This window comes from Alexandromys fortis, unplaced genomic scaffold (genome assembly GCF_014885135.2).
Source record: "Alexandromys fortis isolate MF-2015 unplaced genomic scaffold, M_Fortis_MF-2015_v1.1 scaffold_72, whole genome shotgun sequence".
NCBI classification, from domain to species: Eukaryota; Metazoa; Chordata; class Mammalia; order Rodentia; family Cricetidae; genus Alexandromys; species Alexandromys fortis.
Window position 1 is genome coordinate 5,260,992 of NW_026067969.1, and position 12,133 is coordinate 5,273,124.

General features: G+C 51.0%; 1 protein-coding gene across 6 annotated transcripts in view; it reads left to right on the forward strand.

Annotated features, from left to right (window-relative positions):
* Rapgef1 (Rap guanine nucleotide exchange factor 1) overlaps nt 1-12,133 on the forward strand; it is a 119,712-nt gene that overhangs the window by 93,599 nt on the left and 13,980 nt on the right. For 4 of the 6 annotated variants that reach the window (XM_050154942.1, XM_050154944.1, XM_050154941.1 and 1 more), the window contains 2 exons: nt 8,237-8,322; nt 11,021-11,132. In XM_050154942.1, coding sequence (XP_050010899.1) covers nt 8,237-8,322; nt 11,021-11,132 — 198 coding nt within the window. Of the gene's footprint in view, nt 1-5,618; nt 5,877-6,670; nt 6,767-8,236; nt 8,323-11,020; nt 11,133-12,133 lie in introns of all 6 variants that reach the window. The other 2 variants (XM_050154946.1, XM_050154945.1) reach the window with 1 other exon arrangement.

Below are 12,133 nucleotides of genomic sequence, written 5' to 3' on the forward strand. Positions count from 1 at the left end.
CCAAGGCAGAGAAGCTAAATCATCCACTTGCAGTCTCAAGCTTGAGCTAGGTTAGAACTCAGATCCCCTTCATGGAGAGTACAGTGTTAAATTGGCATTCATAAGCTATTTTTTTTTGGCCAAATAAATACTGAGACCCAGTGTAGCTGATCAGAGATGCCTCTTGGCTGGCTTTGGAGGTGCACATGTTTTTCCTTTGTTTTGTTAAGCATTGCTGAAGGTAGCTTCCAGATCTAATGAGAGTTCTAAAGGCAGGTTAGAAGTTGCCAAAGCCTCAAGCACATGAGAATAGTTCCCCCAATTGCTGGACTGAGTGGAGCTCCCTTCTAGTCAGCATCAAATCTTAGAGCTGAGGCCATTCAGGTTGTACTGTAGTAAGCACATCGACCTTTCTGAAATGCACCTGGGTTTGGGAGGCAGTGTGGCAGAACCAGGACTTTCACAGGAGCTTTTGAGCCATGCTTTTTCAAAATAAATGCACCAGGAAGTTTGTTTTAATGGGGAGAGAGTATTTGGACATAGCGTGATGCTAATGCCACCCTTCGTGATGAGGTCAATGCTTGTGTCACTGCCTCTCTTTGCCTGGGACAAAGACGAGTAGCCTGTAACAGGTCTCATTTGTCGTTGCAAACTGTAGTTCCTGTCATTAGCAGAAGAGCCTCAAATGAGAATCACCTCTGGATAAGATAGCCCCGAGTTAGGCTTTGGTAAATGTGATGATGGGAGCAGGGAGTAGGAAGCAGTGTCACCCAGGACCCTTCCTGCCTGGCACCCTGGACATGATCATATCCCATCTTCCAAGGAGCCATAGCAGTCTCCCCAGGTGACTGCTGGGTGCTTTGTAGCAACTGAAGCTTGGCTTCCTACCTAGCCTCTGCTGCTGGCTGTGCTGCGTTCTGCTGGCCACCTCGCTGAAGGCAGTGAGCTCTGAGCCCAGGACCACTGCTGAGCACAACACCCAGGGAGAGTCCAAAGAAACATTCCCAAATCAAAGAAACAACTTCCTGTGACCGTGTTTAGTGGTCTTTTTAAAACTGCTGTATGGTGACTTATCCGTATTTCTTTTCTTTCCATCTATCTATTTTGTTTTTTTGAGACAGAGTTTCTCTGTGTAGCCTTGGTTGACCTGGAACTCAACCATGCTGGCCTTGAACTCAGAGATCCACCTGCTTTTGCTTCCTGCATGCTGGGACTAAAGAGTGTGCCACCCCCTCTCCCAGCTCATATCCATATTTCTTTTTTTTAATATTTATTTATTATGTATACAATATTCTATCTGTGTGCATGTCTGCAGACGAGAAGAGGGCACCAGACCTCATTACAGATGGTTGTGAGCCACCATGTGGTTGCCGGGAATTGAACTCAGAACCTTTGGAAGAGCAGGCAATGCTCTTAACCACTGAGCCATCTCTCCAGCCCCTCATATCCATATTTCTAAGAGCATCTAAAACCTAGCCATCCTGAGCATGTTTGATGCAGGGATGACCTGCAGCAGCACAGTGAGTCTGTTTATTATCATTGCAGCTATCTTGCTGCCATACATGCTGGATCAGAGCTGGCCTGTGCTCCAGCTCTCACTACTGACTACTGATATGCAGGCTGCCCCTCACACCCTAGCTGCCTGGCCACCAAGGCAGCACAGGCTCCATCCCCTGGCACTTTTTTATGCCAGTACTAACATAGAAAGAAAGTGTCACTGGAGCCTGACCAGCATAGGGTAGCTCTGCCTTTAATGAATTGGCTACAAGCAAACGTAGATGGTTTCCCATCAGCCTCCACCATCTTTACTACAAAAACCAGTATTCTTATGAGCATTTCTTTTCAGAAGAGGCGACTGCTGCTTCCATCTTTTTTACCTGACAGTTAGGGCTTTGCTGTCTGCATCCATCCCTGGCTTATGTTACCTGCCCAGCACCCGCACCAGCACCATACAATGCTCGGTGGAGGAAACCCCTGAGCAGATCAGGACACATAGGTGAACATCACCGCCCAGACCCTCAAGTGCCCCTTGCGGCACTGCCGACCCTGGAGCCAGCGCCTCTCTCCTGGTGCTCGTTTACCTGGCACCACTCTGTTTCCAGACAGGAGCCCTGAGTGTTCTAGAATCCTCAACCCAAACAGCCTTTCTCAGGCTATAAATACAAATTCCTGCTGCACAGGGATCTCAGAAACAAAACCAAGCACTCCCCAGATCCAAAAATAGACATCAGGCTGCCTTGGGGCGGGTGACTGTGCGATGGCCATCTGTGCCCTTCTGCCAGTGCTGGGGATGAACATGATCCTGAAGGGCCTGACAGAAGCAGGGCCTGTGGAAACAGTGTGATGCTGAGCCCAGCCCCCCAGCACAGTTCTGGAATCCAGAGAGCCACCCAGAGCAGCCCAGGGCCAACAGTGCTTTGTGGTGATTGGAGAGGCTTCTCTGGCACGTCCCGCCCTTGGAAAGGTACTTCTCAAGCTTGGCTCTTGTCCCAGCGTGACTGCATAACTGGAATGCCTGAGCAGTTTAGGAGCAGGGGCTGACAAGGAGGGAGACGTCCAGATCCCTTTGTCCTAGAGACTCAGCCTGCTCCTGCCCCTTCTTTTCTATTGACCCATCCCCACTCACTGCAGGACTGCTGCCACGGGCCTGGCGATGTTCTAGATATCTTAATTATTAATAAAATCAGCCAATGTGTGATATACCTATGACCCCAGCTAATTCGGAGGTTGAGGGTAGAGGATTGTAAGTTCCAACCCAGCCTGAGCAACATATCAAGGGATCCTTTCTCAGAAAACAAAAATGGAGCCGAGCAGTGGTGGCACAAATCTCTAATCCCAGCTCTCTGGTCTACAGAATGAGTTCCAGGACAGGCTCCAAAGCCACACAAACCCTGTCTCCAAAAAAAAAAAAAATAAATGAATGAATGAATGAATAAGAAAAAATGTTAAAAAGCTGGAGAGATGGCTCAGCAGTTAAGAGTACTTGTTGCTCTTGCAGAGGGCCGAGTTGGAGTTCCAGTACCCACTTGGCAGCTCACAAATGTCCATAACACCAGTCATAAGGGATCCAATGCCCTCTTCTGGACTCTGCAGCAAACACCATACACATAAAGTAGATAGGAAAAAAAAGAAATGAAAAGCATGCAATTATTTAAAATAAATAAATGAAACCATTATCTGGGTGTAGTGGTACACAGCTGTAGTCCCAGCACTTGGGAAGTTGAGACAAGATTACAACCTGAGCTACATAGCCTGACCCTGTCTCAAAAAGAAAATTATACAGGGGTCTGACAAGATGGCTCAGTAGTAGCCAGGCATGGTGACTCACACCTTTAATCCCCACACTTAAGAGTCAGAGGCAGGCCAGATGGTGGCGCACACCTTTAATCCCAGCACTCGGGAGGCAGAGGCAGGCGGATCTCTATGAGTTCGAGGCCAGCCTGGTCTACAGAGCTAGTGCCAGGACAGGCTCCAAAGCCACAGAGAAACCCTGTCTCAAAAAACCAAAAAAAAAAAAAGCCAGAGGCAGATAGATCTCTATGAGTTCAAGATAAGCCAGGTCTGCATAGTGACTTCCAGGCCATTGAAGACTACATAGTGAGACCCTGTCCCCCTCCACAGACACATCAAAAAAAAAAAAAAAAGATGGCTCAGCAGGTCAAGGTGTATGTCATCAAGCCTGATGCCTAGTTGCATCCCTTGAAGCCAAGTGGTGGAAGGAAAGAACCAGTTCTGACCTCCACGCATACACTGTGGCATGCTCATGCTTATACACATAAATAAGTAAATTAAATGTAATTTTAGATTTTGTTTAATTATAATGTATCTATTCCTGAGCATCTGTTGGTCAAGCAAACATGTGTTGCCTCCTGTGAGGAACTTCAGCCCTAGTATTTGAATGACTTCTCTGCTTTTGGGGGCAGAAAAAGGCAGCTGGTGTTGAATATGGGCCTGTTGCACCAGCCATGCTGAGAACTGGTAGGACATGCGACTATAACTGTCTTCTAAGAGAAAGGTTGTCCTTCCCACCCCATTTGGGAGGGGGTGTTGTTTTGAGACAGGATTTCTACGTAGCCCTGACTATCTGTCTTGGAATTCACTATGTAAACCAGGCTAACCTGAAACTCACAGAGATCTACCTGCCTCTGCCTCCCGAGTGCTGGGATTAAAGGTGTGCACCACCATGACCAGCCCAATAAATGTGTAGCCCAGGCTGGCCTCAAACTCATGATCATCCTGCCTCCGCCTCCTTTAATAAATTACTGGTGTGCACCACCACAACCAGCTCACCCCATTTTAAAGATGGAGAGACTAATACACAAGAACTTACTTGTGCAAAGTTGGCACAATGGAAAAATGACAAGGTATGGAGGTGGGTGGTGTCAGAGGATCTGCTGAGAATCAGAGTCTGAGGCAGAAACCTGCGCCAGTAGTCACCTTCAAAGGCTGCTTCCGTGACCAAGCTCTGTCACTAGGCTCCACAGCATCCTAGAGCAGTGCCATCACCTGGAGACCAAGTGTTCTTGGTCACTTCAGATTCAAACCCGAACATCTCCTTCAGTTGAAAGCTTCATTTCTTCTTCCTTCTTTCTCCTGGTGGGTTCTGAAAACCATGCACCACAGCAAGTGCACAGGGCACTCGGGTAAGCTGTGCACGTGTTTCAGTCGGCACCTGTGGTTGGTATGTGAGGCTGACAGCACTGCCAGGCGTCCCTCCTCACACTGTTCTCCCCGGAACTGAGGTGGTTAGCAGCGATGCACACTCCTTGGCTTGGGGACTTGGAGCATGCTCCTTGGGCCTCAGGAGCTGTGCAGACTTGCAGACACCTCTCAGTCTGGCATCTGACTTTTCTGTTGGATGAGAAGTTGGAGGAGTCATTCATGCCTGTGGCTCTGGGGTGACATCAGAGGGGTTGTAAAAATCACAGCATTTGCTGAAAAATACAAAGAGCAGGAGTGAGGAGGAAAATGAGGTCCAAGGAACTGTTGGTGTTTGTGTGGTACAGCTCCTCCAGTCCCTTTTGAGGCGCGTGCCCTCTTCCAAAGGGGCCTGAGATAGCTGGGCAGTGGTGGTGCACACTTTTAATCCCAGCACTCAGAAGGCAGAGGCAGGTGGATCTCTGTGTTTGAGGCCATCGTGATCTACGGAGAGGGTTCCAGGACAGCCGAGGCCACACAGAAACCTTATCTTGAAAAAAGAGGGGAGGTTCATCACAATATTTAAAAGATGTTACAGTTGCCTTTTAAGGGATAAGCTAGAGAGGCATCCAAAAGATTCCAAATGAATAAATGCCTGGGACTTAGAGTTTAACCCTGGGAGCCTGAGAGGTAGAGTGGTAGAGCTTCCGTTTCTATCTCAAGGCACATGTGGTCAAGGAGGAGGATGTCCTGTCATTGGACACCAGGGATCCACTGCCCACATCCTGCTGTTCAGAGTGCTGGTCAGCGTCCAGCCTGAAGGCACTGTAGGCATGCGAGTCTGTAAGGGGGTCTGTCTGGCGTAGCCAACAGCCCCTAATTAGGACAGACAGGACAGCTCATTAGTGCGGAACCACAGCTAACCTAACCACCTTTTCTCTTGTCTGTTTTCTCCTTCCCACATTCTTGTTGTGTGTGTGTTTGCTGCCTGGGTTCTGTAGTACAAATCTGTGTTTAGGTCTTATTCCCAGGACTTCATGCCTCACCACCAAGCCTCCGTCCAACCTTTCCTTCCGCCTACCTCCTCTTCCTCTCCACATTTCCCACCTGTCCACGCGTCCCAGAGCTCGGACTTAGCGGTGCCCACCGTAAGCAGTCCGCCTCCCAGCACCGTGGACGGGCCTCTCTCGTCTTCTCAGGACAGCAGCTCTCATGGGAACCCTGTCCGCCTTCCTTCCGAAACCTCTTTCACTGACTCGGTGAGAACTCAGCACATACACATCTGTGCACATCTGCACGCAGGTCTACAGGGTTTAGAAAAATGCTGCTGCTGCTCACAGAGGGCCTGTTCTCCCTCCTCCAGCCCAGTCTGCTGCTGGCGTGAGCCTACTAGAAGCATGACCAGATTGGGGTCCTCAAAGACTAGTAGTGGTCCACCTGTTCCCAGAGCAGAAACCAAATCTTTTATATAGAATTCCCAGCATGCTAGGAATTGGGCTAGTGACCATTTAGAACAGTAAGTTGTCATAGGATCAAAAAGAAAACACTACAAGCTTTCTGATATGTGTCTGTAGAGAGGTCCAGACTTGTGGAGTAGAAGAGACAGAGATAAGGATGCCTGTGGGGCCCATGCCAGGGCCCCTGTACTTCACCGGTAGAGGGGCAGAGGGTTTTACAGGTGGGGACATTTCCAGTAACTAGAGCTGTCAAGTATGTTGCTTCTTGCCCACTGTACTGAGAACCCCTACAGGCCCTGCTACAGGCTAGGGACCCACCACCCCTCGCAGGGCCTGCTACAAGTGGAGAGTTTCCAGAGTGGCTCTGAACACTTGGGGGGAGATCCAGCAGGAGACTCGGTCCTGGCTGCCACAGGGTCAGGAGGTAGTGAGAACAGCTTTGTCCTCTGCCCTTGGGAAACACTTCCCAGGGAAAACTGAGGTGGCTCTCGGGCCTTTTTCTCTTCCTCATTGGCCTGCAGCTGCCCTCTCTAAACTGTGGGGGCTGACCAGAGGGCCTGGCCCATTGTCTTCCCTTTTCCCCTGTCTCCCCCTAGAGCGAAAATGCCAGCAGCGAGGAAGTTGGTGGGGGTGACTATGTCAGTCTGTACTCCCCTGGCCAGACCAGCGAGGAGCTGGCTCCCTCTCGAGGAGTAAGTAACCTCAGGGGGTGGCCTTGTGCATGGGCCAGCAACTGCCCCCCTCGAGGTCGCTTTCCTTGCAGCTGCTTCTATTGGCCGAGCCTCCATAATCTCACTGGAAGCCAGCCCATCCTATGGAAGAGCATATGGCTTCCAGGGAGAGGTCTGCCCTGCTTCTGCTTCAGTGAGTGCAACACTTGTCAGAGCCTGGCTGGATGAGTCTTCTAGAAGTCTCCAGAAGCCACTGGTGTAGACTCTGGCCATAGCCCCTGCTGCTCTTTGGAATTTCTTCCCATCATCCCTCTAGTACTGCTTTCCCTCTTCCAAGAGATACTTTTACTCCTGCCCTTCAGTTCCTCCCAGCATGCCTCACTACCCTCAGCTACTCCCAAAGAAGCAGGGCAAGTGATGGAGATCCATGCTTGTCCTTCCTGAGAGCAGAATCCTTGAGGTCCATGCCTATATTGTGCTGCTGCCCAGCTGTGGCCTTAAGGTGCAGGTGTCTTTGAAGCAGGAGGCTTTCCAAGTTTGGCTTCAGCAAAATGGGCAAATTGAGATGCTTCGAGTCACTAAGCCCAGGAGAATGAATGAGAAGTTCCTCTAGAGGATTAGGTCAGGCCTTCAAGAACTAGAACTCCACCAGGCATTACAGCACTGGCAAGCCCAGCCTGAATACCATGTCCATCCTCTGGTAGTCATGCCGTGATTCCCTGCCATGGTAGCCACCACCATCCTCCCTTAACCACCTTAGAGTATACTTGAGGGAGTCTGTGCCCAGTCCCCATGGCCCTTCCTCTGCCAGTGGATCCCTGCAGTGCCAGCCCCACTGTGGTGTGCTCTCCCTGGTGATGGGCCCTATGTTCACAAGGCCTCTCTTCACCCCCACTCCATGACAGCTCAGGGACACTGTGGAGTTGTAATGCCATTGGGTATGGAGGCAGTCTCCTCAAGGCAGTTCATATTTGTGTGTTTGAGCAACTTGACTCTTTGAAACTCACTGGTTAAGGATCGTGACCCTGAAGACCCTGTAGGGAAGTCAGGGGAGTTTGAGTGCAGTGAAGGATATACGCTTGGAAACAGACAACCCCAAAGGGTTCAAGTCTGCTGCCTACCGTTTACCAGCAGGCCCTTGACTTCCTTGTGGTCAGTTTCTAGTTTCCATAGGGGAGAAGGGTGTAGAGCACTCAGTCCAGCACCACCTGTGCCCAGAGAGGAGTTCCTGGGACTTGCTTCAGGAGGTGGGTAAGGTGTCTGTGCCCAGGTTGACAAGTGAGAGATGTTGGAAGGACTGGCACCTCCACACCCGCCAAAGGCAGGTTTTGGTCTCCAGAGGGCTTGTGTTTCTGGTTGATTAACCTGTTCCCACCTCCAGCTCCGCCTTAGGCACTTGTGCTAGGCCACTCTTGCAGGCAGAAGCGCTGAGAGACAGGCCACCCCAGCAGGGGCCGTCTGTCCAAACCCCACCATTCCTTCTCTTTGCAGGAACCATTGTCTGGGAAGGACGGAAATCCCAGAGATCCCTTGGTCAATAGTGTGTCTGGGAAGGACAGCAGAGAAAATGGGGAGAGGTAAGACGTGAGCAGGGGCATCCAGGCCCCAAGAGCAGTGTCTGCTCAGTGAGGCCACCTGTGTTTGTGTTGAGGGTCTTTATTTTTCTGATTCTCAACACAGTCTATGTCGGGGTGGAAACTATGAGGAAACAAAGATTACTAATAGCCCACCTTCAAGGCCTTTGCAGCGGCCAGCGTGCCTGCATGCTCACACCTGTGCTGGCTGCTGTCCCCTACCCTCTCTGGGACCCCAGCCCCACCTTCCTTGATTTTGGTTTCTTCAGCTCAAGGTCACATAGGAAGTGTAAAAGACCTTCCCACCCACAAACTTTTTTTGTGTCACTAAGCATTCTGAAAGTAGGCTATAGGTATTGTGACCCATGCCCTTCCCCTGACAGGTGGAAATATGGTCATAATGTCATTGTCACCCCTGAGACAGAAAAGGTCCCCTCATGTTACCTGGAGAGCAAACCCAGAAATCTATCAGTCTCGCCCTCCCCCGACCTCTACCCCAGAGTGAACCTAAGGCCTCGCGCATGCCAGACGAGTGCTGTACCTGAGCACAGCACCAGCCCGAGTATCTGAGGTGGTTTTTGTTTTTATGACCCAAGCCTTGCAGTGCCTTTAGATACCTTCTTCTCATCATTGCTTCTTAGTAGTGGCTTGCAGAAGGGTGGCTGGTTCTCTGGAACCACTTAGTGCAGTCTGAAGGAGCTGCCAGCCAGCACCCTGCTGCTTGATGTTGATGTCCCCTTTTTTAGGAAAGGTACCAGTGGTCAGGCTTGCCTTCCCTCGAGTCACCTGAGGCCCCGTTGATTCAGCACGGCAAAGCCCTGCCCACTTAAAGGTGGTAGGCCTCAGTGTAGGCCTAGCACTAGGAGGGTTGGGGAGAGAAGCAAAGACCTGCAGGCAGTTTGGACAGGCTTGTGGGCAGAGCCCCCTGCATCCTGGCCACTCTTGGTTCTCACCGCCGTAAGTCTGTCTTACAGTCTCCCCCAGGTGTTGGAAGCAGTGGTAGATTTTCCTACCACTTGGTCAGAAAGGCTTGTGTGTGCTAAGCAAAAGCAGCGTGTGGATTCTGTCACTTGCTTCCCTGGAGCCCCGTGTCATGTTCAGAGTTCAGATGTTTAGGTTAATCACCTCCTGAGGGAGGACTCTCCCAAGAGCTATTCTGGTAGCTCAGCAGACTTCTGATGGTGGAGTGAACAGAAAGATGAGCACACTGGTGGTCAGAAAGCTCCTGAGACATCTGCCTTGCAGAGACACCACTCTGACCTTCTAAGGCAGCAACAAGCATGACACTCCTCAAGCCCTAGCCATGCAAGCTCCTACTGAGACACAGATTCTTGCAGCTGAGCTGCAGAGAAAATGTGCCCTGAGTGCCAAGCGAGGAACTCAGTGGGTGAGGGCACTGCTGCCAAGGCGGGTCGCTGCGATCCACTCCTGGAAGGAGAAACTGATTTTCACACACTGTCCTCTGTCATGAGCGTCCACACAAGATAAATTAAGATGTAAACGGTGTTTTGGAGGGTGGGGGTCATGCTCTGTGACAACCCCAAGCTGCCTAATGTCTTGCTGGGTCTGGCCTGAGAATCTTCGAACACCTTTAGCTGCCCACACTGGAGAGATCTTGTCTCCTCTTCCTTTGACCAGATGCTGTTCAGTGCTTTCAGTCACTGTCAGCACAAGGCCTTCTCTCGCTCCAGCGCCATGGCTACCTATTTTAAAGGCCATCTCTTGTGAAGTCGAACACTCGGTGCTATGGGGCCACATCTGCTGGGTCATGGCATTTTCTTCCAGCTAAGCCGAAGGTCTGCAGAGTTGGGCCCTGTGAAAGGGCTTGGGCTGGCATGGAGGAACATGGGGTGCGCTTCCTGCAGCCCTCTTACTGCACTTCCCTTCAAGGGCTGCCCTGTGTGAATGTGGTGGAGCTGGAGAGCAAAAACCATTACAAGAGAGCTCAGAGGAGCATTTGCACTCATGGCCTAGCTCTTTCCATTCGCAGAAGAGACTTGCAGAAAACAGACGTGTCCCTAGGCAGAGCCAGGAGCCCAGTTGTCACCCTGGCTCTGCCCGCCACTCCATTCAGGGCTTGTCCACAAGCAGCTCTTACACCCTGGCCTATGCATGGGCAGGTGTCTTCAGTTCTGGCTCAGAGTTTGGCGCTGCCATCTGTAGTGATGGGAAAGTCAGAGCAGCAGGAGCTCGAGGCAGCTGATCACACCGTGCCCACTGTCAAGAAGCAGAATGCTGGTGCTCAGCTCTGTTTCAGATGGTCCAGGACCACCACCACCACCACCGGCGGCGGCACTCACAGTGGCTGGGTCTTCCACCTCACCTAGCCTATTCAGGCATGCACAGAGGCCTGACTCCTCTAGGTCTCGTTAAGTCGACAGTTAGGATTAATCATCACGCCGGGCGGGGTGCCACACACCTTTAATCCCAGCACTCAGGCGGCAGAGGCAGGTGGATCTCTGTGAGTTCGATGCCTGCCTGGTCTACAAAGTGAGTACCAGGACAGCCAAAGGTGTTTCACAGAGAAATCCTATCTAGGAAAACCAAATAATAATAAGATTAAGCATCACAGAGTAGGGGGAAATAAAGATTAACCATCGCCTGGATTGCCTCGACCTGCAGGTGTCACCGACAGGTGTCCAGGAACTGGGGAACCTGGCCATGTCTGACACTTTTGAACACCAGCCACTTCTCCTCCCAGGTCCCCAAAGTCACTGGATGCTCTGGAGTCAGGCCAGTCAGAGGAGGAAGTGGACGAACTGACCCTCATTGACCACAATGAAATTATGGCCCGGCTGACACTGAAGCAAGAGGTAAGGATTCTCCAGGCCTGGCTCTTATAGCCATCAAGCAAGAGGGAGAGGAGGGGAAAGAAATGTGGCTTGGAGTGCCCAGCAGGGAGACCTGAGCTCCCAGCAAAAAAGGGTTCTAGGGGGGGAAGTTCACTGTCCCTTTCTTGCTATTTCCCAAAAGTGAACTTGGGCCTTGCAAAGCCTCTCTGAGCCTCATGCAGGTACTTCTGAGGTCAGTGCACAGGAAACCACCAGCAGTGCTCAGTATAGCCAGCAATGAGGCATGTATATGCTGTTGATAGCATGGCCCCTCCCCCTCCTCTGGACTCTGAGCTCTGGACTCTGTTTGAGGAGCCCTATTGACAAGAACAACACCCAGACATTTTATGAAAGAGGAAGAAGCTGACCCAAGAACCTTGTCTCTTCTCTGTACTGTTCTAGAAACTCAGGGTTTCATGGGACATCTCAGAACAGGTGCTACCCTGTGCATGTTCCTGGGCAAGCCTCAGTGACTTCCTAGCAACACAGGAAGACGTCAGCACTCGGGCCATCAGGGTGCTGGTAGGGTTAGCAGGGTCCAAGCAAAGCCTCTGCAGAAAGAAGAGCTCAATTCCTTCTGGAAAATCAGGTCATGAACATAGGCAACCTTGTCCCAGGTGGGAAACCCAAAACACTCAGAACTCGAAGTCCAGATGGGAACAGAAAAGTTAGGCATTCATGGGATGTACAGATGGGATATTGGCTTTGTCTCCCTTGGAGTCACAGTGATTGAACTCCCAACCCCACCTATAGTTCTGTCACTAGAGCAGATTAAAGCTTGTTTGCCTGTGGAAATTGAGTTGATCTCCCACTGGCAGGCTGGGTTTGGTGACCCTTAACACATCCGATGTCATGAGCAGTCTTACTGTTTTGATGATCTCTTCTGTTGAAGTCCTTCTCAGAACAGTCTGTGGGGCACAGCCCCACAGATGAACCCTACTTCCTTCTTCCTGGGAAAGGGCCTAAGCCACAAGGTGGCTTCC